Genomic DNA, 27,621 nt, shown 5'->3' with positions numbered 1-27,621 from the left:
CGCGCAGGATCGTAGGATCGTTGCCGGTGCCTCCTTGCGTGGCGTGTGTACGCGAAGCTGGAGGGAGGGCAAGAAGGGATGAGAGGAAGAGGGTAAGGTAGGAGGGAGCTCGGAGCACCCCTCGCGTTCGCTTCTCCTTGGCCAGTGGTTCAGTCAGCGTTTCGCACCGGCGTCGCTTCGTCGTTTCTTGCGACCGCTGGACGATAGTTTACACGTTCTTACGTACTATTGCTACTACCACTGCTACTACTACTACACTGCTACTACTACTACTACTACTACTGCTGCTGCTACTACGACTACTACGACTACTACGACTACTACTACCACCATTACCATTACTACCAGAGACCTCGTGTCCTCGGTGAATCGCGTGTCGCTACAATCTACGCAGCCCTCGCACACTTTCGATTAATGAAGGAAACGAGTTCGGTACAACAGGAAAGTCGACGAGTCCGGGAAAAGGACGAGCGGTGGTCGATGCTCTTTTGAAGGGAAAGCGCATTTTACTGCGCGTTGCGTCTGGGTCGTGCGTGCGCGCAACTTCGTCTGTGCGTGCGTGTGCGTGTGCGTGTGCGTGTGCGTGCGTGCAAGGACGAGAGAGTGAGAGAGAGAGAAAGAGAGAGAGAGAGAGAGAGAGAGAGAGAGAGAACGAGAGAGCACTGGCGGAGAGGACCTTCCACGGGTCCTTGAACGTCAGGCGTGCATGTCTCGGGTCGCGCTCAAACGCTTTTCGTCCTGCTACGCTCTGACAACGTTCCTGAGGTGAGTAACAATCTTGATGTATTTTATACACGAGATTCTCGGGAAACCACTCGAAAGAGCAGGATCCTTTAAAACACGCTCGATAGCGTTCATCTACGTAACATAAATACACGATAAACTCTGTTTTGCTCGACGATCGTTCGACGAAATACCGTGGAAACGTTTCGTTCGTGACATCATTTTATAAAATAGATCCGATCTCCATACGCTCGTCTACTTGCTCCTCTACTTGTTGACGTATTTATTACGCGCACGTTTGTACTCGAATTCTCTCGGCGACTCTCTACTGTGGCGTGTGTGGTACGTATCGCTTGAATTTTATACAGGTAAGGGAGAAAACTCTTTCTCGCAAAGAACCTACGTGGACGTCAACGAGGAAACAAAGTTGAAAAATTATCGAACTGCGGAATGGTTTTTCGCGATCGTCGTGAGACGATGAAAGATCGTTCCTTCTATAACGGCCATGAGATAACTCTTACTGTCTACAGTTGTTAACGAGTTTTTGAAGCAAAACTTGGTCACGATAGAACTTTTCTAAACGTGCTTCGTTTCGAAGCAGCTACTAAAAAAAGCAAAGAGAGAGAAATTGCCGAAAAATATATTTCGTTATTCGGCAACGATATTTTTCACCGCTAACATACCGTCGATAGAACGATATCGAAAGAAGAGAGAAAAGCGTTCGCAGCGAGCGAACTATCCGACTATTAAGAACTCTAATTCGATGGATCCTCTTTTATTACCAGCGTGAGCTGCTTTCTCCAAGACTTCGATCGGATTCGATATAGACTCGCTCCCACGATTTACGAGAAAACGATTTACCCCTAGAAAAGTCACGTTTCTCGTCATCGTTATCCGACCTATCGTAATACAATTCCAAGTTTATCTTGCGCATTTCGTTAGTTCAAACAAGATCCTTCAAACAAGTCGAATATAAACGTTTTTACAAATGACAGGAATCTTGGCCTTTTATTACTTGGATTCAAAGGAAGATATGGTTTACGGTCAATATTGGCGGAAAGGAAAGGAAAAAAAAATCCTTGCTGGTTCGTACCTTTGTTCGATCAATCGGAATAATTCTTGCGACTGCAATGTTCTCGGATCTAACGTAATCTCGATATTCCGATCGATGTTATCAATCCTCGATTAATTTCGTCTCAACGGCAAAGACATAGGACGAAAGAAGAGGAGAAGAAATGAAACGGGACAAGCTCCGGCTCGATACAAGAGCAGCGGAGGAAATTACAAACTATGTCGATGTTCGAAAGTAAAAGAGAGTTTGAAAAGAATCGAGTGTTTGTACCTGCCGGATAATAGAAGACAGGAATTCTTTGGTCTTATCTCCAACAAAGGGGGAAAAAAGAAGGTAAAAGGAGAGACGGGGCGCAAATGAATCCTCCTTTAAAGTCAACTAGAGACAAGACATCCGATCGAACTTGAAATATCCGTTCGACGGTATCCTCACGGATGTCCTGCAGGGAGGGATCGTCGTCCTGTAATTCGATCTTCTACTTACTCAGCAATACCGGCAGCAGGAGCAGCAGTAGCAGTAGGATATTCCGCTCCGAAGCGATAAGTTTGCAATCCGATAGTTTCTCCGTCCGTATGCTTAAGTAAAACGCGTTCGTCACCCCTTGATCGCGTTATTGCCGCTCCCGAGGAAGGAGTAATACCGTTCGGAGATGCTTTATATCTATCCTTCCTATTATTTTACCGATTTTGTCGCCGCAAGAGACAGACAGGAACGAGATCATTCGAATTTGTATGTACGTAGATAAAAATCAACGAAATTTCTCTCTCCCTCTCTCTCTCTCTCTCTCTCTCTCTCTCTCTCTCTCTTTCGCTCCTTTCGTATCTTTCCATCGATAAAAGCGAGTACATTTTCACGCGAGATTAACCACCAGCCCGTACGATATAGTCGAATAATTCGTAAATATAGCGATTAAGTTCAAGGGAAAGAGAAAGGAAGTTTGGAAAGGAGCGTTGGACTTGTGCCAAATAGGAATGCCATATCAGCGCGTTGCCTATAAGCCAGCGCGCTCCGTCGGAACAGCTGTTAATCCGACTTGTTGCACGGCCGAACAAACGTAGTCACGTCGAGTTTCCGTGTCTATTTAGAATGCAGTTAAGTGTTTATCACCCCTCGAAGAAAGGAGAAGCTCGTCGAAGTCACGCGATCGATGAAAGGATATATAGAGTGAGCTGCAACGAATTTTTACCAAAGCAGTTTTTTTTTTGCGAATCTGTTTATTCTCCAGTAAATATTGAAAGTAAAACGTCCGACAATCCCGAGGGGATATTTTTCACGACTCAACGAATTCAACCTATCCATTTTATAAAGTCATGTATCAAGAGTGGTACAATCGAAAGCTCCAATTTAGTTTGGACCGCTTTCAATGTAGGTACATACGTTATCTTAAATCTCGGAGCGAAGTGCGAATAGAGAGACTCGCAGGGCACCATATGCGGACACCACGACCGACCGATATCGAATCGCCCGTTGAAACGTCGCGAACGCGAGAACTCATCATTTTGGTTCGGTCGTTATACCGCAGTAAACTTTCCCAGAACTTTCGGTTTTCAGTTATTACGAACCAAACTAAGTGATAAATTCTAGGAAAAGGGACGCTTAAACGGAACCTTCTTTGAGTCGGGGCTTTCTTGGAAACACGACTTTGCGATTCATTATAAATAGCGAACAACGGCATAGCGAGGTAACGTTGAAAGGTGATAATAGGATAATAGAGCGTAGTCTAAAAAGGTATACAAGCTATTCCCATATAACCGAAGTGCTTTGATCTCTGCTAGGCTGGAAATTCTTTGCGTGCCTTCCGGCTTGGCTAGTGGATTTCAAGGATACGCGAGCATGCGCGCGTACCACGGACCGTGTGTGCATTATATCATCTACATATATATACATCGAGTATATATATACATATATATATACATATTCAATACACACATATATATAACCATGTATCTACTTATATGTATATCGGTAAACGATATAAGCAGATTGACTCTCGTTCACCACGGACGGTATGGAGGGCGGAACGCATCCGATATACGTATACGTACGTTCTCTCATTTTCGCGAACGCTCCTAATTACTCGAAGCTTAGCGCGTTCGCAGGAGATATCGGCGAACATCGATCGACGAATAATTTTCTATATTTCGCTCGACAACGAAAGAACTTTTATCGTCGAATCATTCGCAATCGAACGAAATAAAATTCGCGCTACGTCGTGCTTCGAAATTATATATACTCCAACTATTTACCCGGATCGATCTATACATTCCTCCACCGTAGAGTGGTCAATTCTTTGACATATACGGGATATCGATTATCTCATTGCAAACAGTGATATGAGAAAATTCCACGAGCGAATATACAGGATATCTCGTTAACCGTCTTTCTGGAAAATTCTTTCTCCTCTCTTTGTCTCTTAGAAGCAGTCTATCGCTGCTTTTTATATTCTTATTTTTCTTCTTCTCGGTAGAAACTTTTAAGAGTAGTCTTTTTTATCGAAGAACACGACTATCGAATTATATCGTCGCCCATTAACGCGAGAAATCTCTCTCTCTCTCTCTCTCTCTCTCTCTCTTGTCTTTTATTCGATCTTTTACACGATACGAATTTGTAAAATCGCTGAAAAGTATCTAGACGGATTATAAGTATTAAAAGTATTCTTAGAGTATCATGGGAAAAAGTGGAATAGTATAGAACAAGACAGAGAGAAAAGAGAGAGAGAGAAGAGTCGCTGCCAGCATGTTCTCGATGTAGACGAGTCAAGTTTCGTATGTGAATACGTCAAAAAACGTCAGAAACGTGCTACGCTTCTCGAAAGAGCAAATTTTCGAACGCTGCAAGATTCCAAGGTACCTTGTGACTGCAAACTAGTTTGCGACTATCGAGATCAAAGATATCGCGTTAAAAGTTAATGATAGTTCGGTAAACGGCTCCAGCCTAAATTACATGACGTAGTTATTCGAGGGATGTGCTCGCAATGTAGGATCCAAGATTTTTCGTCGAGAAAGAGGATCGTGACGTTCGCGAAACGATCGAACATTTTTTCGGTAAGAGAGGGGCTACGTCCGCGTTGAAGAAGGACATATTTCCATATCGGTAATCCATAGACGTCAAATTTCTTTCGCTACATCGAACAGCCTTCTCTGTGAGAACGTGCTTTGTGCATCGTCTCTCGACGGTAGTCCTGCACGAGAAGTGCACGAGTTTTCGGTCGGAGTGACAATAATTTAATGGGGTGTAACGCTTTCGGTCTCTCCCTTCTCTTTATCCATCTATCCATCTATCTTTCTCCCCAGCTAAATACTCGTCGCATAGTGCGACGTTCGATCCGAAACTCAACTCTCTGACTTTCCCCTCTCGGTACCCAGAAACGACTTCTCGATCGAGAGTTATGCGATAAATCTTCTCCGAGACTCTCTACGAACTCGAATTTACGAGATAACATTTCCGCGCTCGTCGCGAACCCTTCGAATCAACTCGTCAAAGTTCGCGTCGAGTTGAATTACGCCCTTGTAATCCGAGCACGCCTAGAGAAATTGTTTAGGTCTTCGAGATCGGAATCGTGCCCGTCTCTCTAGCTCGATCGGTGATCAGACTCGAAAGCCGAGGACAAAGCTGAAAGAGATTTCTCACTCTCTTTCTTTCTCCCGATCCAGCGTGATCTTATTACCTTCGCATGCGAGACCGAGAAGAAGATCCCTTTCGCGGCATCTGGGAAAACGCGCATCGCCGCGCCCGATCCCATTCTATCGCAATTTCCAATCAACGAAGAAGACCGAACAATTCGCTTAATTAACGAGACGCACCTTTCTTCGCCTCTCTGTTTCTCTCTTCCTCGCCAAGGAATTCAATGAGTACCCGGCCGTCCTCGTTCGGCTCTCTTGCATCTTTCTTTATTTCAAACTGTGGAAACATTGACGGTCGTGTTGATTAAGATTTAAAGTGCGCGTATAGAATATTTGTTCCATCGAATTTCGGACACGAGAGATACGAGAACACGGGGAGTTCAATTTAGTTTGCTGCACGGAGGCAGAAATAGATTATTTTATTGGTAGGAGCGAGCATCGATGCGAGACAGGGATGGATATCGAACATACGGAGAAGCACAAGTCTCGAGATGAGTAAATAAAGATTGCGAAAGGTCTGCTCATTGCGATCTGTAGAATCCTGGAATACCTCGGATTGTAGTGGAATACTCGAGGTATAACGCTCCGCATTTCTCCGCATTCGTAAATTCGCTACTACCGGAATAACGCCGTGCATTTCTCCATCGGTCTTTCAACGAGATACATATACATATATACATACGCCATTGAATATTCTTTCGAAAGACTTTTCTTTCGGAGGACTACATCTTTCTCGAAAGCTCTCGCTGTTGGGAAATTAACTAATGCATTCTTTTCATGTTCTTACCCTCGAAGGAAGAGACACTTTTGCTATTTCTTCTCTTCCATTTCATTTTTACAACGCGACACGGCCGTTGTCGTTTAATGATCCTACGAGCATCAAATAATCCAAATGTGCTGTACGTTTAGTATACGTTTACCGTTACCGTACCGTACGTTTATGCTCGAAACCGAGCGCGAATTCACCGTAGCTGCAAGTTGATTAACCGAAATAACGATCGAACGAGAATAATGCAACGTTTAAATACATGATTTGCGGCATCGCGCAAAGCCACCCATTCGTCGAATATCGTTTCTCAATCGATAACATATTTCTCGAGAAGGAAGCCGAATGTCGACGACGTATTAAGCCGATTAAAGGAAAGGCGTGCGGGCGGGTGTGTGTGTGTGTGTGGGTGGGTGTGTGTGGGTGTGGGTGTGTGTGGGTGTGCGCGTTTGTTGAAGTTTACGCGCGCGCGGCCATTGTTAGTTGAAGTTTATGCGACGGTTAGAGGACATCGGTTAATGTCCATCTTATAGAGTTTGGTCTTTAGCGAGCGTAGAAAAGTCGATGCACTTCGTCGGACTTTGAAGGCTATAAAGTTTTCCCATCTTTGTACCTTAATTTATGTCACTTTGTGTCTTCAGAAAAGTCCGTGTTCGAATTAGTCACTGCACCGCGCAATGACATTATCGAGCGTCTACAGTACGCCTTAATAATTGCATTCAGCTAATAAATTCATAAATCGAACGCTTATTAAACCGTCGATGAGCACCAACTGCGGCGACCGCCCGCTAAGGTAGTCCGAGCTAACTTCCAAGCGAAATAGCGTCGGCCAGAGGACAATCAGATTATGACGCCAGCAAGCAAAAGCACTCGTGCTCGAGAATACGACCGAGCATTTCATCTTGCTAAGCTAAACACTCGGATACTGTGCCAAGAGAGAGAGAGAGAGAGAGAGGAAGAGAGGGAGAAGGAGAGGGAGAGAGAGAGAGAGAAAAATAGCTCATTACGCCCCATGTTGATAACAGGTAGATCCAATTTCAAAATGGAGCGGACTTTTGGGCCAAATTCCTCGTTAAAGGAGCTAGGTAGTCGAAAATGGACTTTTTTGTTCCATTTAACGACCTCTCGAAGGATTCGTTTCTTTCGATATTTAAGGAAAAATAGTCGGTAGTTTGTAACCGGTATCTCGAAGAAAAGATACATTTTTTGTTCCTTCCTATTTGTCCCGTTATCTTAAATCGAGGAGATAGTTAGGATTAGCCAAAAGTTAGCTAATCCCGCGTAAAGTCGGTAAGAGATGTGTAGTAGAATCGACTAAGCCTTACCTGCTAACGAATACGGAAAATGTGTTAAATTCGCAGTGTCTTGTTACGGCAACGGCGATGGCTGCGTCTCAGAGAGTTGACTCAGCAACGTAAAAGCATCGACCAGAGCCACGTTACGCGGTTCCAGTAATTACCGAAGCGGTTAAAAAGCAGGGGAAGCACGCTGCCAAGTGCTCCGAGCCAAAATAAATACGTAACTTTCCGATGCGAACGTGCCTTTCGTTGAACACGACCTATACGAGCTTTTCCCTTTGACACAGGAAATTACGTTAACGACGAGATAAAAACTCTTCCTCTATCGGCCGCGTTCGCGGAACGTATGAAAGTCGAGATACAAACTACTCTTTTGCGATCCTTCGAAGAATCCGTCTTTAAACGCGAGCATACGCGTGACTCCCTGCTTCCTTAAATCGTCATAAAACGAATCACGTTCCAACCAACGTTCTTGGTCTCGCCGTCGAGAATTACCGTGATCGGTGAATATCCAATGAGAGAGATAAGTACGTTATATTTATGCAGATATCGCAATTGTTTTCACGCGTTAAGTATCTATTTAATCGTGTAGTTACGAAGATCGATCGTAAACCGGCGAGATAAAGTAAATTTTTAGACTCGTATCGCGTGCGAAAGAAAAATAGGCCTAATCGATCCATCTTCCTCGTCTATCAAGCTGTCAGGCAAGAACGATCATTATTTCTTACGTTTTCATAACTCCACTCGGCTCGAGGATTATATCGAAGAATACAACGATATCGACGGAACGTCTTTTTTACCGCATAGAGAAAGTAGCCCTATCTTGGCAGATTTGCCTTTTTTCATAGGATCCTCGGAATTTCAGTGACAAAGGTGCTTTGAGATTATCGTACCGTAAGAACTCGCACGATGCCGTCGCTTATGAAAGTTAATCTCAAGTGACAAACGTTGATGGAGAGTTTCCGATGCAATTTCAATTTCGTTTTCTTTATCTCTTACGTGCTACATACGTGTGTAGGTACAAGTATATCAATGAATTTCTCTACGTAGTTCATAGGCACGTCGAAGATATACGATCAACTCATGGCGATACTCAAGGGGCCCGAGAAACGGCAACATCCACACCGATCGATCGATCGTCGAAGGCCACATCGAAAGCCCAACTTAATCGGCCTCGCGTATCTACATCATATGTATTTATATGTGTATATTTCTACGTACACGTACGTATATACAGACGGAATCGTAGCCGACGCGTGCTATGTAAAATCTCGGGAATTTAACTCGTTCGAAACATTGAGTTTATCGAGTCTCTTCCAACGAAACAAACGGAAAAATAAAGGGAAGGGGAGAGATAGAGAGAAAAGAGATGCATTCAGCCTGCAGGGATTTCTTCTTCGCTCCCGAACACCGACGTCTATTTCACGTACTACGTCTCTCCGACGATATCTGCGCGGATCGCCGTCGGCAAAAGGGTTACGAGTCGAAGCAGCCTAGGATTAAATAGGGCGGAACGATCGCTAGGTGTCTCGTAATTATATACACTCTTGGAGCCGGCTTTTTCCTTGCTACGACATACCGCATCTACCTACGGATAAACACGAACACTGTACCTCCAGGCAGAGTTCTTTTCGATTTTATAACTAGCGCGACGATAAATCGAGAAGCGAGCGAACGAAAAAGAAGAAAAGATAAAGAAAGAAAAGAAACTGTCGACGTCGATAAGAATTATCAATGATATCAATCGAAGTATCGTTCAAGAATCGATCTACGCGGATCCTTGAAACCGGTTCGTCGAAATATAAATTGATACGCGATATGCAAACCCGTGTATCCTAAGAGCGCAGATAAGCTTTTCGACGGTAAAAGCGAGCCGCGTTAGCCTTGTTGACGCGTACGTGTACCTGTCGATTAAACTCCGAGCGACAGAAATTCCGAAAAACAGGCACAGAAATCGGAGGCGAACGAACGATCGTAAATAATTAAATTTCATATTCCCTTCGGAACGTTTTACGCGGCACGTGTCTTTTTGAGATTGACATCGTTCGATGATCTAATCCGATGAGATAGCAGTCAGTTCCAGCTCGATAGGGAAAAGGTTCACCTTCCACCTGCTTCGCATTATTCGATTCGTACAGAGAAAGATATAGGTGGGTTATCGGAGTAACGGGATAATTACGTAAGCATGTTTCGCAGCATAACGGAAAGGGAGAGGCTGTGTCGTTCCATCGTTATGCACGTATTTAGGAAGAATTGACAGGTACATCCGCTTAGCTTGATTAAACTTCACATTATCGAGAGTATGCCAAGCTGTGATATAACGACGAAAGACCAGCCCTGTCATTTCTACGTATGATCGTGCCATTCACGACCATACGCACGTATATGATATATTGTATAGCAGTATATATCTATATATTACGTATAACGGTACAACCGAGCGAATAATTGTTTAAGCCGAATAATCCGCTTCTCGTGCCACCCTTTGTTTTCTCTTAATTTTAACGCGACTATGGTACGCGTCCACGTGTCGACGACCTGCCTTTTTTCTTCGAGCGTGCTCATCGTAAAATCAATAAAGTTGCCTCTCTCATTTTCTCTCTCTCTCTCCCCCTGCTCACCTTTTTCTTCTTTAGTCCTTTTTTGTTCTTTATACGTCATTATAACGTTTAACGAACAGTCGCAACATCTTCAATTTGTTTACAGCGCGTTAGAACGTACCGCGTACAGGTCGGAGTAGTCAGGGGCATGTTCCAACGTTATTCTATGTCAACGAAGAAGGAGAGAAGGAGGAGCCACGTTCGGAGGAAGCTACTAAGCAACTCTACGATCCCTTTGTCTATCGTTGATTTTACAACGATAGTCGTAAATGTAGTGTGTATACGCTCGTTACACGATCCGTGTTCGCGAGACAGACCGAATCGATCGATATCGTTGCCACCAGCAATAGCAGCAGCAGCAGCAGCAGCAGCAGCAGCAGCAGCAGCAACACAACAACAGCAACGTACCATCGAGATTCATCTGCGGCGCGAAGGTGATCGATAACCGCGAATGGACGTGCCAAGGAATTTCCGTGGCTTATCAGAGCAACAGGTAAGGAATCGAATGGAAGTTCGTTTTGACGAAAAGAGAAGAGGAGATAAATTTAGGAAAGTTAAACGAGTTCGACGTTATTCCAATGGGCGAAAAATGCACGAATCAAGAGGATGAAGTAACGGAGAAAGAGAGGAGAAAAAGGGGAGACCTTTTTTCGATCTGGTTAAATAAGAAACGCACGGTACATTATAATCGAATAAGGAATCACGGAACGCTCGTTAACGTCCGTTCGAACGGCCTACCCTGGATGCAAATCCTCTTTGGCTCTTCGGCAGACCATTCGTTGCTCGTTCGCCAGAGGGACAAGGAAAGATAAGAGATAAGCGTGCCTTCCTCGGCAGTTTGCACGAGGCTTTCTCGGTTGCTAACTCGCTGCTGTTTCCCAGTACAATTTGCATATCGTTCCTGAGGCTGTGTACGACGACCCATCTACTCCTCTTTGCACATACGTCCTGTGTTAACTTTTCCAGTTGCTTTTTCTGCCTATTCGCTGACCTCGACCTCACCGATCAATTTCCTCCTCACAGAGATCACGAATTTTAGGATTTTTATCAAACGTTATTCGTTCTTTCAATTAAATTACAAGTGGCTCGTAAGCGAGGGACATGTTTTTCGCTGGGAAAAGTTATTATGCTCGAAGGAAGAAACTCTCGGAATCGTAACGGATCTATTTAATCGTTCTCGAGGATAACGTTTAAACAGCTCTACTAAATCCCCTTCCAACTGTAGCAAGACACGCGATAACGAGGAATTATAAATATCAAAGACGGAGAATTACATTCTGGATTTCGTAACTAAAAGAATTTCTAGACTCGTGTATGTCGATAGAATGGACAAGATTGTCCTTGAGCTTAAAAAGAAAAAACTAAATCAGTTCAGCGCTCTACAAGTTCGAGAGGTCTTTCAGGAAAGTCGATGTTCCAGATCAAAATGGTCACCGATCAATACGAGGAGGTTCGAGGTCTCGTTCGACAAATTTAATTCTCCAGGGCTACTATGCTCGAGCTAATTCAGTGCTAGAATCTCATGGAATATCGATCAAAGTTCCTCGAATAGTCGAATGATAATATTTTATCCGACGGTACCTAAGAATTTCATGCGTGCAAATTGATGTACGCGATATGTACTAATAACGAAATATTCGATGAATGCATTAATATCTCAAAAAATAAAAAGTGTGTGCGCGCGCGTGTGCGTGTATGTATGTACACACACACACAGAAAAAAAATGCGCAAGACAAGTAAGTCGACGTTACGGAAACGTTCACTTTATCGGCGCCATTCAAGAGAGAGAATATTTTTCTCCTTGGTTTTTATGTACCATAAATTCGTGCTAGACTACGAGGCCATTTTTCCGTGGCTCTGGGCCGCGTTGATCATTCCAAAATGACTCTAGGGAGAGAACGGAAAGATGTAAAAAAATGATCTCCAAAAGGAAAGGAATTTTCCAAGCTGATCACGTTTCTGGGTCGACGATTTTCCGATCAATCGTTCGCGAATCTCACCTAACGACGTTACTACGCGCGATACGCTACGCGTGCTCGCGAAGAATTTCCGCGCACGGCACGAATCTGGCTTGATTCGATCTCGAATAGCGCGAAATAGCAAACGTGGACGCTCGTTTGAATCCCGGCCGATCGAAACATCGATATAGGAACAACGTTCCTTCGATAATTTTTCGGTTTTTCAATTTTCCGCGTAAAAGTCCTCTTACCGAGCAAAGCCGTGAAAATCGAATGAATTTGCAATCTCGTAACAGACGATCGATCGCGAACAGTAAACGATGCAACGATAATCTGGCTTTATTTACTTCGTTTTCTAATATCTAATTATTATTCCACGGAGCGCGCTCGTTATTCTTTCTTCGAATTGTACCGCATGCGATTATTAATCGTTCGCAATGCGGAAATTCGACGTTTCGTCGCGGTTTCGCGCGAGCGATGCGTTTTAATTACTCCGAGCTGTCGGCGACACGTTTTTCGATGCACATAGTGTTGCTTTTCATTTAGGAAAGGTACGGCAAGGAGAAGAGATGGCAAAATTTAATCACCGACTCAATTTATGAGTACACGCGCCGAGTCATAATTGAGTCACGTTTAACCGACTCGGAACGTAGCACGGCCTCGGGAAAATAACGTGGAGTTTTTTAAATAGGCACGAAATCTAAATATAATGGATGATAGTTCTCTTTGTATCTTGTTTTTACATTTAGAGTCACCTATCCTGCTCAAGAAATTTTATTTGCTTTCTTTTCTCTCTCTCTCTCTCTCTCTCTATCTATATATATATATATATATACATATACACACATATATATAAAAGGACGATAAATTCTATTGTTCTCTCTTTCTTCCGTTCTTCTTTCCTTAACGTACCTAGTGTCACCAGAAACTTCTCGTCGGCTTATACGACGAGCGACACGGACCGTCTGCCTGCGAACAATAAAATTCAATAAAACTCTCGCTAGGACAACCTAAACACAACGTGCAAAATTCTTCTTCTTTCACTTCTACCTTATTTCCGAGAACTCGCGTCAATGCCGTCTTTTTTCTTATATCAAATTTCTGAAGCGTTCTCCGAACGAAAGGAGCAGCATTCCTCCCACACGATTAGGTCTCTCACGAGAAAATTTTCAAAGTTTAAGTCCCATCCGAGGTGTTTATGTCCCATTTTTTGGATCAACGAGATACTTTTTCGAACTTTGTCTATCTCGTTTCGAACATCGTTTCTCGTACGAAAGAGCTTGGCGATCTTTAAGAGAGAGAAGTAATTGAATAACGTGTTTCATTAGACGTTCCGAGACATTAAAAGGATCGGATGTTTCAGGCGAATCAGTAGCGACGATAAAAAGGAAAGAGAGAGAGAGAGTAGTTTGGGATCTAAATCATAGAGATAAAAGGAAAGGTAATCGAGTACAAAAGAGGATGAAATGTCACAGCGAATGAAACGGCTAAAAGGAGGCCGTAACAGTCCCGAGGCTCGCAAGAAGACGAGATTAAATTTGTTTAGGAAGACTTTGTACGGACGTTTACCGTGTTTAAGCAAACGCATGCTCTCGACTTATACTCTTTCCGTCTGCTTTCAAGACGTCGACGAACTAACTCTTTGGCCTTTCTTTCGTTTTCTTTCTATTCCCTTTCTTTTCGAATCCAAGCATGATGGAACGAACGTTTTCCTCTCTCGGAATCGTAAGGGTCGAAAGAATCTCTCTTTGCGATTCCACGCTTCGTTTACCGAGATGAAATGGAAGGTAACGATTGGCACTCTCGATACGATGTGATCGAGACTATTCGACCCGATCTTTTTTAATTTGTTGTCTTTTTTGTTTCCCGCGATAGATTCGATTCGCCTAAACGTCAATATTTTTTTCACTGCGATTGAAACCGAACAAAATGGAGATTTTGCATATTTCACCTTTCCAAAATATCTTTGCGAAACGAAAAATACAGAGAGAGATGTATCTTTGTTTCGACGGATACCCTAAAAGATAAAAAGAATCCCCGAAAATCGATTTCCTTTTCAGATTCGGTCAAAACCATTTCAGTCTGCGCTTAAATAGCCGCTGCCTCTTAACACGGAGGTAAACGAAGAAGTACAATGGCATTTTAAATAATCTCGAGCCGAACGATAATGCCCACGAACAAAAGGAATTCAATCCCAGCTTTACATCTCATCGAGATGCTGAAGGTCTCGATCGAACGAAACGCGAAAGATTAATTCGAGCGTGTTGAACGAGATGAAGGTGGTTAAGAATATAGAAAAGGGATAGAGGAAAGAGAAGAAATATGATCGAACGATCTCGTCTTAACTTAAATTTTGTCTTTCGTGATGGCCAGTATCCTTCGCTTATTCTCCACGCTGAATAATACAATTATTTTCACGAAGGAAATTGCGCTAATGGCAACGGAACGAGGTAATCTTGGAAACCAAGAGTATCCTTCTGTCTTGAATACTCTCGGCGATATTTTTCAAGAGCTTTCCAGAGGATATAATTCTGACCGGGGCGTAGCTATACCATAATTAGCGGCCAACTACAAAGCGATCTTTCTATGGCGCGAGATACCAACCTACCTACCTAGCTACCTAGCTACCAACCTACCTAGCTACCTACGTACGTACGAAACGCAGCAATTTTCCTTCTACAACAAAGTTCTTAATTAGCGCGTTCCACGCGAGAGCAACGCGTGCGTTTCATCGAATATCTACCAGCTACGTGCGTACATACATACGTATTTCGGTAGGTGTATACGTAGAACACGCGAAACGATACCTTCTCTCGCTTTATCAAATTAATTTATAGCCGAGAATCGAGTCGAGTCGAGCATCGTTAAACCCTTCATAAACGACGAAACTTTGCCTCGTCGCTTACGCGAAAGGCCCTTCTGATTGTCCTCTCGTAGGTCTTCGCGTTACGCGTTTTACTTTTTATAACCTCGTACGTTTTTCGAATTGGACGCGCCTCGTTGATTCCACGAGAACTTGGATTATTTCGATGATGCAATAACCGCAACCCAATTTATTTCACGCACATTATTACCAATAAATATGAGATTCTTTTAAGCATTTGACATCGTTAAAAGGGGAACGAGTACGGATTTTATGCGATAGACACGGACGTTGTTCAATCGTTAAATATTTATACCGAGGCATCCCTCGTACTTTGGCGAGTGGCAAATATAACACTGGGGTATTCCGGTCGGATATGTTCGGGGCAAAACATGGTGCCATTTAACAGTAACACTTTTTTATTACTAATAAAAAGTACGATGGACGATAACCGCCTGAAGAGGAGAAAAGGGAGGAAGAGAAATAACTCTTTCATCCGTAAGATAAAGATTATACAACAGTTCTCAAACATAATAAATCACTTTTGTCCGGTTCTCGCCTTATAAAATAATTGTCTTATAAATATTTATTCGGAAGAGAGAGAGAGAGGGAGGGAGGGAGGGAGAGAACGAATACCGTCCGAAGATGAGTTTGTCTTAATTAGAAAGAAAAAGAAAAAGTGAGAAGAGATAAAGAAATAATAGAAACTTTATTTTCCTTCTTTATATTCGTAAAAACGGACTGTCACTTGACTCGCACAAATAGGGTAGAAGATGAATGCGTTTTATACGGACGTTCTGTGAGGAACGTGTTCCTCGAGAGTGGAATACAAGAGAGTTCCGATGTAGCTTTATCGAAGAAGAGGAAAAAGAAATAGAGGAAGACGATCGATAGTTCAGAGAACTGTCGTACAATAGGCAAGAAGCGAGGCTCTCGCCAAACGAACCATCGGGATTATAATTGTAACAGGCGCTATTATTACACATGCTCTTTCGTCGTAACATGATACGCGAGTAGGAGCGAACAGAGAGACTCCGAGAGTTTTGAAAACCAATAGCTAAAGGAACGACGCGATCGTAGCGATCGCAATTGTCGCAACATATCGTTCGCGTCGCTGTTAGAAACTCAGAATGAAATACAGACCGTTGGAGAAGCTTTAATGCATTCCATTATTTCTCGGTTTATAGGGAGTAGGTCGCATCTGTGAATTTCTCGTTCTAAAATGGACTACCCGCGATCTATCTTTGGCGAATGTCTAGGGCTCGTCCAGAAGCGACAACTTCGCATCCTCGAATTCAGTAACAGCCTTTCAACGAACGTGTCACAGCCTACCGTCCCTTTTAACAATCGATAATATCTCTCGATGTCGCTTCTTCGTTTCATTAAAATCGTATTGTTATTTTACTTCTTGGGTTCTATTCGGGAAAGCTTTCTACCGTCTGTTCCGTTGTTAATTATGCGTTGAAGTTAACCTTACGTCAAAGTCTTGGCTGTTCCTTAAAATCACAATATCGTAACTTGATTATCGTGAATGGCCAGAGGCATCTACTAATCCGTTGAAGCGCAACGCACGTTGAACGGGATAACGAAGCTCTCGACGGAACATCACAGATGGTTTTGCTCGTCTCGGTGAAATTGTTAATTAACGCGAACCACGCCCGTAATCGAGCGCGTTAAAGTGTTATTACGGAACAATAACGGTTCTCTTCTGTTTTACCGACATTCTAATAATTTCGTAATCCACGGGACGTGCGTCAAACGTTACGTTTCTTGCCGCATTTCTCGCACATAAACGCGAACGATCTCGCGATTTTACAAGAGCTATAATCTATTAGCTTTCATCGCGCTTCTTCATAAAAAAGAAAAGATGTAAGCGGTAAAACTTAAACGCTCCTGCTTTTTTCGAGTGGAATAAAAGAGAGAACGAAAAACAGCGAGCAAGAAGAAAAGAGAGAGGGCAACCATGCTGCGAGAGAGAGAGAGAACGCAACTTGCGATATTAAATTCTAGAAATACCGTCGCGACCGAAATCCTTCGGCGGGTAATTAAAAATAATTTAGCGATTCAATCGTGAAATTATTAGAGCGAGGCGTTCTACAAAATGAAAAGAGCAATCGAAACGATTCCTTCTTCATAGAAGGGCCGACCTTCTCTCGTTGGTTAGCATATTCCGTGGTGCGTTAAGACGCTTAGATTCTCTCGAAAGAGGATGCTCCTTCAATTCTCTCAATTCGCTTATCACGGAAGAAGATTCCCTCTCCCTCTCCCTCTCTCTCTCTCTCTCTCTGGCCATACCTGAAATATTTCAAAGCGAGATCCACTTCTACATGGAAATATTTCGAATCGTGACTCTCGAGCTTCGAGAGCGAAAGAATTTCAAGGTAAAGGATTTGCCCCCTTATTTCGTGTTCTTTGCAGCTGGAGGCGTGCCGCCGACTTCTTTGCTGCGTGGAGAGGGTGTGCAGAAGCGGAAATACGATCGACGAGACCGAGCATAAGATCAATCGTGGTCGACGAGGCGCACAAGCGGGCCCCGAATTGGAGGGGCCCTCCGGTGCCGAAGATGGCATCCTTCCCATCACCGTTAGCCCCAGCCCTGCCTCGACGTCCTCGCAGGAGGATGCCTGCAAACCACCGCCACGCAATTGCTATCGCCTCGTCATGCTCGGTAGCGCCAGGGTCGGCAAGACCGCCATTGTAGCACGGTAATTCTATCCCTTGGAAGGATTTTTGCTTTTCATCCAGTTACGTTTATCTTACGATCAAAGCCTACGACGGCAACGCCCTTGTTCGAAATTATACGGACCGGATTAAGTTCCGAGCGTTTTCGTTTACACGTTAAAAAAAAAAAAAAGCTCGTTACACTCGAAGGGAATTACATCTTCGACCGTTGTTTGCGGTAGCGAATGAGAGAAAGAGAAAATAAAAAAAGCCCTTGGGCTTTGCAACGAGCGTAATTAAAGCATTATGTTCTCGTCGCTCGCTAGGAAGGTAACGAGAGACACGAGCGACGCGATCTAACGACTTTTACTGAACTTTCTAAGATCGCCTAGTTGGATGGAGAAGTTCGAATCTGCCCTTAGAGTTCCGTTCGCTAGATACGTGCGTCGACGCTACGAGGGCTATTTAACCGCTCTTCATTCTCGATTCTCGGGTACGAGTAAACATCGACGCGCGATTTTATCCGACGTATCAAAAATTGACGAAACGAGTAAGAGTGATCGAGGACGTACGAAATGTTTCGTTCGTTCCTCCTTCGGAATATCCTTTTCAAACAAATCTCTCTTCGCTTCCATACGCGTAGCATCCGATTCTTCGCGATCGGTTATTGAAATGAAACGCGCAAAGCATTCAGCGAGTGCTAATAACGTGAGAACGATATTATTCCATTAATCCATCGCATTTATCGATGCAAATTATATTCCGCTATGCATTGTGTCGCATTTTCCTTATTGCTGTATTATCGCGTTAACACAGCCACCAATTCATACGTTCCGCGCATACAAATCGCGTCCGTCGTTATTATCGCTGTCAAAAGCCGCCGATATAAACGTGTCTTATCGACAAACGGAGCAGAGAAATAGAAAGTGATAAATACATTTGACCGTTACAACGAGATAAGTTTCATATGTTTCGTCGGGTAAATAGATCGAAACGAACAGATCGCGATAATAAACGCATATGCGTATAAGCGATAGGATAAAAAGATGTTCGAAATAGTCGAAGCGAGCTTAGCCAATTTCGTATTTGGCAAGGCTGTTCATTTCCGCCTTTGCGACTATTCGTTACGTCAAATTGACAAACCGCGACCCAGTCGAGCCTCTGTGAATTTCCCTAATTTCAGGGTAATTACGCGACTCGTTTCGGTGAGAATCGTGATCGAGGGGAACACGGTTTCAATCGTGGAAAATGGAAACTCGAGTCTATTGTTTTTGACAAACGAGTGAGAGATGAAGATTGATGTAGGATAATGTACGTTGCGCAGATCGGACGGTTTTATTAATGCATATCGATCGAATGATCTGAAATTTTGGGAATATTCCGTTTTAGATTTTTATCCAACAAGTTCGAAGAGAGTTACACCCCTACGATCGAGGATTTCCACAGGAAGCTTTATAGAATCAGAGGCGAGGTGCATCAGCTTGATCTCTTGGACACCAGCGGAAACCATCCCTTTCCTGCCATGCGACGATTATCCTTCCTAACCGGTAAGTCCCAGTCGCAGGACGAAAAGCGACGATAAAGCATCGCCTTTTGTTCTCCACTTACGAAACGACCCTCCCGCCGACTTTCGCTTGCAGCTCGAACGTAACGGGAATTTCGTACAGCGAGATTCAGTGGCGTATTACCTCGAAACAATAGCTGCCTCGACTTTCCGACGTTATCTCAATGATCCGTGGGAACACCGTTTCCAAGGAGAGACATTCAAATTTTCATAGCAGGATTAGTCGAGATTACCGATAAAAACAGGGATGACGAGTCATCGCTTGGCTATATCTAGGACGTTTTACATTTTATATACGGCCATCTTTGGATAAACGAAAAAACCGATCGATTCCTTTTTCGTTAAACTTCTCTTCTTGTTCTTTTTTTTTTCCCCTTACAAATCCCCATTAAAAAATGCTTTCTCGACGCATCGCTCGCGGGCGATTAAAAACTAAATACAAATTCCAAGGAAGCGTTAACTGGTAGTTAATTCCAGTTCCATTCTTCGTTTCGTCGACGTTTTACATTCGCGGCTCGTCGCATATCTTGCCGAGCGAACTTGTTACGCGAAGCTACGTATCGTATACGATCCAACTTATTAGCTTGTAAGCTTACTCGTTTAAACTGTGTTACGGTGTACATTAATATTACGTTGTCGATATGTACATATGTACGTACATATGTATCTGAGTAGAATCTAGCAGGAAGCATATATAGATAATACCCAGCGCTTCGTCGAACGGAAAGCACAAATGTATTTCGTGGCATGCTTCGACGTAATCTCGATGGATATGGGACTTGGAATTATAGAATTATTATATCGGCTTATAGAGAACACAAATGCATTTTTCGGATTAGAAAATTAGATCAAAAAGAAGCGAAGACTCGAGATCGTGACGTCTATTTGCGCGTGCACGAAACGCGAGCTTTTATTCAAACGCAAAGGCGGTAGGAGAAGTTCCAGAGCGTATTCAGGCGTCCTAGATTTTATGGCGGAGCCGTGCAGTCGCAATATCGTCGCGTGTACGTCGATTCTCGAAATATCTAGGAAAATTCTACAAAACATTTCCATGAACGACGCCGTTATTCGAATGTTTCCCCGTAGTCCGTGTCGGATATGAGATCCGAACTGAGCAACGCGGCGATTGGCGGTTAAGGTATGGCCAATGTTCTTCGTATCTCGTATGCGATTGTGTGCGCGCGCTCGTTGAATCCGGATCTCAAGAATCCTTCGAGTCTATCGGAAAAATGAATGAAACTCGATAAAGGATTCGCGCATCGGCATGAAAAGAATAAGAAGAAGAAGAAGAAGAAGAAGGTTTCGCTCTCTCGAAACGTCGAAGATCCTTGAAAAGATGCTGCCACTAAACTGAAATGGACGAACGGACAGGGCCGAGTATAAGCGCCGAGAGAAAAGTGGCGTTATCCGCTTTCCTACCTCCTTCTTCATCTCCTCAACATCCCCTATTTTTATCTACGATAGATCCTTAAGAATACCACGTAAAGACCCAACTTCCTTTCCGTATTTCAAATCGTTCATCTTACCACTTATCGGTCTAGCAAAGATATTTGCTCGAACGGGGCAAACAACATAGAAAAAACCAATATTTATGTAAAATCGACGCGCTCTCCCCCTCCCCCTTCCCCGCCCTCCGTCCATCCCTCCCTCTCTTTTCGATACCACGGCACTCGTTCGACAAATCGATTGTCCTACCTTTGCACTCTGTTTTTAGCAACGATATATCCCGTACGAACGTCAGAACGTTTTGTTTAGAATATTGTAAATGTGTAACGATATTTTGGGTGCATGGAAACGGAAAGCAATGAGTCCGCCAAACGCGCGTGAGTAACAATAATACGTTTACCGCATGGGATACATAATTCGATATAAAATGTATGATTATAATTTATAAACAGTCGGTGATACGCTTCGAGCAGTGAACTCTCGTAATATCAAATTTCTGGGAAATTATTCGGGAATAAAATAAATGTTTCATGTTTGGATGTACTACGGAAGATCGTCGTAAAATCGAGATACGGTCGGAAGGATTAAAAAATGCAGTTCACTCTCTCCTTAGATAAAACGCGATTACGATTAGTCCGTTCGTTCGTTTCACTCCCTTTCGCTTTCTTCTTTCGCTCTCTCGAATCGTAAGATTGCATCGCATCACGCTGGGTCCGCGTGGTCGCAACATGTAAGGCCGAGTGCACAACCGCGTGCACGCGTATTGATCATTCCGGCTCGAGCAGTGATAAATGGTAGGTGAAGCAGGGACGATCACGTGTATGGTAGACCTGACATGACGACCACGTGATATTCCACATGTCACTCCGATGAATTATCAAATTTGCATGCGTGACCGACCTAGAAGTCAAGGAAAACGTCGGTCCCTCTCGACCCCTTTCGAACCTTTCGCTACGCGCATTTCATATCGTTCCCAACCGACCGACTCGCATTTTTTCCCTTCCTGAAATTAATCGGCTTGCGCGAGGTCGAGGTCGCTCGCGCTCGATCCTAACGAGAAAGCCGAAACGAATAGGTACGTCGGGGGTTGCGTCGAGATCGATCTTGTTCTCGACGTATTCCGTTTTCGATGTTTCCTTTTTCCTTTCTCCCTTGTTCCTTTTCTCTTTTCTATATTTTTCCGTTTTTCTTTCTTTACAAAGGTTTTTTCGTCAAAGGTCGTTATTCATTGAAACACTCGCCCAAAGGAACTGGTCTTACGCGTTAGAAACGAGCATCGATATTCCGCGAGAGTACTGCCGATACCCCGGAACACGATAATACGGAAAGCGACTCGTAGCGGTTATGTTTGAAAAACGATTCGACTGTGAAACTTGACGATCGTAAAAGTCGGAGGGTGAGCTTTACGAAAGCGCGAACGACATTTCATAAAACGAGTTGGGGCCAAATACTGAAACGCGGACTACCGTAAATAAGTACCTACGTGTATACGTATACGACGAATGTATAACTAACAAGTCCGTATTCGTCCCGCGAATAAAAATATAGCGCATTTATGCGATATACGATTACGCGAGCATAAATCCTGAGAAACGCGCGAGATGTCGTCGAAAAGCTCGAAGAACGACGGCACGAACTTGCCGGTGTTCTCGGACTACGAAGAAACTCAATCGTACGAAGGTAAACTCGCGATGCTTTTTCTCGGGTATACAAGGAATATACATATGTATACGTATATAAATACCTATGGGCGACAGCCGTCAGATGTGTCCGGGGCACGGAATGCGTTTGCACGCAAACGCTGGAACGGTGACCCCAATTCAAAGACAATGGAGACTGTGCGAGAGAAGGGAATTCCTTTTTCGAATCAGAAAGCGTGCTTCGCGATATAATACCCGACGGATACATCATCGTTCGAGACAATGAAGGAGAGGAGCTGGAAAAGCGAAAAGGGGACTAGGTAGCGAGCTTTCTCAGAAATAAAACGTTCCAGGGGCGACGCTGTAACGGAGGGACGGAAGTTCGAGGCGGCGAAAAAAACGAAGCGAGTAGCGGCCAGGAGAGAAAAGAGAGAGACGGAAACGAGACCGCAACGGGATTTATTAGGTTAAAAGGCAAGAAGAAGGACGTCTTCGACTAAAGACTAATCTTTTCGACGTTCGTCAGGTCGTGCAGTCGCCATAGTTGCACGAAATTCGCAAGCGTTTCGATCTTTCGCAAAGATATGCGAACGAATGTAAATTTATGTTAGCCGTCCGAGCCATTCGTAGCAAATTTTTGATGATAATCGTATCCTCCACCAGGCAAACTCGTTAACCGAGCGAGATTTACGTGTGTGCTAACCACGAGAACTGGATATAGTCGAAGCAAAGGTCTGACTATATTCCGATCGTATTCTGGCCCCGTTGGTTCAGTAGAAACGGCTGATTTTAGCCAGACCTTTCTATGCGCTACGATATCGTTTTGAATTACATTGTTGAATCCTTTATGCGCTCGAAACAGCGTAAAAGCTCGTAAAGGGAGTTCCTGGGGTTAAAAATATTTCGTGCTTTTACCGAGCTCGAGAAAAAATAGTGCGGAAGACAGTTTTACATAGATTCGAACGGAAACGGGCGACGATTAACGAAGTTAATCGCGAGACTGCCTTGAAAAGGAACAACTATATAATTTCCGCGAATCCCGCTACCGGCTAATTCGTTCTCGTCTTTCGATCGTTCGATCGTTCGATCGTTCGATCGAAGGTTCCAAGATAGAGTCAAGGAAAAATTCTTACAACGTGGAACTTTTTATTATGACCTCGATTTATACATCGAGTAGTTCGCTCGAGTTAATTACACTTTTGGTAGGACGCAACAGTTTCTAAACACAAAGTTACCTGTTCGACGTCAACTTCGTTCGCCATAGAAAACTCTCGTGCGAGCTTTACATTCGAGTAAGACCATCAATCTCGTAAACTTCTCGCGCTAATCCACGTACCGCGTAATTTTTAATCGAGGTGGCATCATTGGCAATATCGACATCGGGTACCTTCGACCAAACGATCGCGAAATTTTCTAAAAGGACTTTGTGAAAGATTCAAAAAGCCGTAAGTATTTATTCATCGACGAGTTTTTACATTTTTCTTCTTTTCCTTTTCTCTTTTTTCTTCTTTTTTTATCGCGATAGAGCGAAGTAGAAAGAGCACGATGAATAATTAGTCAGGCTGTGCTATCTATGTAAATTCGAGCTCCTCTCAAAACCAGCAAAGACCAAGAACGAGGCGTTGCTGTTGTTGATAATGTTAACGGTTGCCCTGTAAACGTTGCTTATCCTTCCTACCGATCACACTTCTTTTGCAGTTTATATAAGAGAACATCGGGCAAGAGACATTTGCATAACAAATTTTAATCGTTAGTCTCGGCGTACTCAATGTGTAAGGCAACTTAGCAAAGTTGCAAAACGTAACATGTTAATTCGAACAGAAAAAAAGGAAAACCCCTTCGTTAGTGGATTAGAAATTTTTTTCTTGGACGATTTAAAATCCTTCGTCGCTTTTGAGTTCTTTCGGATATCGCCGGAGCGTGGCTTTCTTTCTGTCGAAAGGATTTGAATATTAATCAGCCGAAGAAAGGAAAAACCAGGCCAATCGCGATACTTCGATCCTACGAAGAACTTGTACGAACTCACGTTCTCTCGAGGAAGTGATTCTTCAAAAGAGCTTTGAAAATTCATCGCTCCGACGATGGCTTATACTCGACGAATAACGTTCCAATCAGGATCGAAAATTTTGTAATCGTCTAATTTCCGATCACGTCCTTGCTTCTAACGAAAAATTCGTAGCGAGTTTATCGGGCGATGATAAAACGAGCGACGCATGGATTCGGTGGATATTAATAATCAACGAAAGCATTTTTAATACATCCCTGACAAATTCCGATTTGCATTTTGATGAAATTTTAAAAGGTCTTTCTTTAAAACCGTAAAGTTGCATCAAACGCGCATCAACGATACAGCTATCTGCGTGTTCTATAAGCAGGTATATTGTTTAGCACGAACTGTAGAACCTTTCAACGGTTGACATTTCAAGCGCACAAAAAAGTCGCGAACACGACCTTTCGCGTTCACCAAAGCGAGAAATAATCGATCGGCTCTTCCGTTTATTGTTATTGTATATTTTTGACCTCGACCTATCGCGACGTTTTTTTACAAAGTAGGAAGTAAATCTCGATTCGCGTATCGTGCAAGCGAACGGACACGCGCGTTCCGACCGATATAATTCTCAAGTTGAACTTTTATCTCGGTGACTTTGCAGGAGATTTGTTCGTGGTGGTATTTAGTATGGACTGCCGAGAGTCTTTCGAGGAGGCGATCAGATTGCGAGAGGCGATCATCGAGACGAAGATGAGCGCGGCCCAAGGAGCGACCAAAAGTAGAAGCAAGAGTCATTACAGTCTGAAGGTTCCCATGGTCATTGTTGGAAATAAATGCGACAAGGATACGAAGTACGTTTTATCCGTGTAGAAAGAGTATAACGTGGATACTGGATACGTACAAAGGCTGTACGGGAAGTATCGGGCTAAAGTATGAAGTATCCTCGGCGCCGTTTCTGTTTCAGAAGCGTCACGATCGAGGAAGCCGAGGAGTATTGCGCGAGCCAGGACGACTGTTGCGTCTTCGTCGAAGTTTCCGCTAAACGGAATTACCACGTGGACGAACTTTTCTATCAGCTCTTCGTCGTAGCCGGCTTACCCCTAGAAATGGCACCGAATCATCACAGAAAAGTTCCTCTTACTTTTGGCTCGCCTACCATGCTACCGCCCTCGCAGGTAACGACTAATCTTTCATTCCGAGCTTTGACAAAATTCGAAATGAATTATTTACGATCCGTACGATCGATTGCTTTCAATATCCACCTTCGTTCAATTGCACGTACGTTTTTATTCGACGTTTAACTCGCGTTAACGATTATGTTTTTCTCGAGAAGGGAAAGCGTAAGCATACGAGCATTTTAGAAAGTAAGAAACTTTTGTCCGCAGCCAAAACACAAGGCAACTCTGAGCATAAAGCGTCGGTTAAGCGACGCCTGCGGCGTCGTGGCGCCTAACGTGCGACGGCCCAGCATAAGGACGGACCTGATGATCATGCGAACGAAGACGTGCTCGCTCGCGGCTGGAAACGAAAACAACACACCGGGATCGAGAATCATTTTGAGATCGTCCGAAGTCGGCAGAACCTGTTCTATACAGTGATACTCGCGCGAAATTAATCCAAATTACGATCGAAATTACGTCGGAAAAGGGGATGGGAGGAAAGCTTTGAATAAAGAACGATCGCTTAACAGGAAAGGATATTCGCAAATTATAAATAATAAAAGAAGGAGATCAATGTAAAACGAAAGGAAAACCGACCACGCTGCTCGCCTTAATTAATTAAAGCACTAGTGTATTTAACGTAGTGTGTCGAAGGTAATATTATGCCTGATTAAAATAATAATGAGCACGCCAAAAAAAAAGAAAAAATAGAAAAAAAGAAAGGGGAGAGAGAGAGAGAACAAAAAAGAACAAACGGAATATTTCGTCTCTTTTGACGGGAGAAAGCGAGATAATCCGAAGAAAAGCGTTCGAGAAAGTAAGTAAGTAAGTACGTTCTCTCGCGAGAGAGAGGAGAAAATCGCTTTGTAATTCGGAGAAGTTTAAGAGCGCACTTCGTATTATTTTAATTAAATCATGATCTTCGAATAGAATCGAAAAGGATGAAAGTCAAAGAAATCGGGCAAGTCCAAAATGTTTCTCAATTTTGTTTCGGAGGAAGAGTAAGAAAAAGTAAATGTATCCGAGGGGAGTTTCTTTTTACTATAGACGTCGAGCCGACGTGAACCAATTACCGTATACGTGTAAATAGATAACGATAATGGATATAATAATACATACACGGTGGATTAACATTCGCGATAGAACCGAGAACGGGCTCCATGACTTTTTCAAGAGAAATCGTCCCCTTCTCAATAGTACTACGATTGCCGAGCCACTCTGTATATTAACACGAAAGTACACAGACACACACGCACTGCGTCAAATATTTCGAATACACACACGTACACGCGTATAAAAGATTTTTCCTAGATAGCCACCACCGCGCAACTATTTTACTCGACGCAAGAAAATTTGCACTCTTTGTTCGTCGCGCAGAAAACAATGGCCAAAGATATTTCGATTAGAAGGGATTAAATAACAATTAGGAATGCATTAGAGATGTCCGCTTCGAATAAAACGACGGATATAATTCGTATTCGATTCGTCTCGATTACGTTATAATCTCGATTCTCGCTCTACTATAAATATACGTTCCCTTTCGCCCCTTTCTATATCCGTTCGACGTAAGTATCTTACGTTTCGTTTCGTCGTCGACGCTCGACTCTCGTACTTTCGCATCCGCATCTGTAATTTTATGGAGATCCTCGAGGCATAGAATATGGTTTGTATTATTCTGTGTTACATATAAAGAATCTAATATAAAACGCAAACGTTTTAATGGTTTCATATAATCGACACATGTTTGTGAGAAAAGGAAATAAGATAACTTGGATCGTCCGGTGAACTCGAACATTTTTCTACGTGTCACAAAAATGATCAAACGTATCAAACGCGTTAACAGTCCTGCTCTTGAGATAAGAAAGATCCCAAAAAGGATCCGTAAACTCGAGATACCAAATTGATTTTTTCTCTCGATCGAAAATATCCAACGTTTTGGTACGCGTAGGAGTAATACAAGCGAGACAGGAGAAACCGATTTACCTGGAAGATCCAAGATACTTGTTATCTACTCTGCTTACTGTATACACCTACATATCTTGCATTTATGTGTATGTCGCAAGAAAACTTTGCGATTCTCAGATTCGATCCGTGTACGAGTTTGAGAAAAGAACAGAAAAAAAGGGAAGACAAGAATAAGAATCGACCGATCGCGATCGTCCGCGTGAGTGCTTGCATTTTGTATGAAATAAAAACATTTTCTCCAAGACCATTGAAACTTCTTTTCTCCACGAGCGAATTTTTTCTTTCTTTTCT

At 43.3% G+C, this 27,621-nt stretch overlaps 2 protein-coding genes across 3 annotated transcripts in view; one reads left to right on the top strand and one right to left on the bottom strand.

The window, feature by feature from the left end:
* The window catches only part of LOC127068129 (myocardin-related transcription factor A), a 182,446-nt gene that overhangs the window by 153,836 nt on the left and 989 nt on the right, over nucleotides 1–27,621 (bottom strand). The gene's annotated exons all lie outside the window — the stretch shown is intronic.
* Nucleotides 146–27,572, top strand: LOC127070090 (dexamethasone-induced Ras-related protein 1). 2 transcript variants are annotated; one of them, XM_051007949.1, is made up of 7 exons: nucleotides 146–765; nucleotides 10,189–10,575; nucleotides 17,323–17,609; nucleotides 18,955–19,112; nucleotides 24,867–25,056; nucleotides 25,170–25,380; nucleotides 25,591–27,572. In XM_051007949.1, exons 2-7 carry the CDS (start codon nucleotides 10,534–10,536, stop codon nucleotides 25,801–25,803), a joined length of 1,101 nt encoding a protein of 366 aa, XP_050863906.1. In that variant the 5' UTR covers nucleotides 146–765; nucleotides 10,189–10,533; the 3' UTR covers nucleotides 25,804–27,572. The 2 variants fall into 2 exon arrangements, with proteins under 2 accessions (XP_050863906.1, XP_050863897.1); XM_051007940.1 differs by lacking the exons at nucleotides 146–765; nucleotides 10,189–10,575 and adding an exon at nucleotides 1,982–2,528.

Source organism: Vespula vulgaris, chromosome 1, assembly GCF_905475345.1.
Source record: "Vespula vulgaris chromosome 1, iyVesVulg1.1, whole genome shotgun sequence".
Taxonomy (NCBI): Eukaryota; Metazoa; Arthropoda; class Insecta; order Hymenoptera; family Vespidae; genus Vespula; species Vespula vulgaris.
This window is presented reverse-complemented; position numbering and strand designations above follow the sequence as displayed.

Bases quoted from the DNA above. Each gene is read 5' to 3' on its own strand.
- LOC127070090 (XM_051007940.1), top strand. From the start codon at position 2,445: ATGCTTTATATCTATCCTTCCTATTATTTTACCGATTTTGTCGCCGCA. The intron at 19,113-24,866 runs GTAAGTCCCAGT...GTGACTTTGCAG, and splicing joins ACGATTATCCTTCCTAACCG to GAGATTTGTTCGTGGTGGTA. The intron at 25,381-25,590 runs GTAACGACTAAT...TTTTGTCCGCAG, and splicing joins CCATGCTACCGCCCTCGCAG to CCAAAACACAAGGCAACTCT.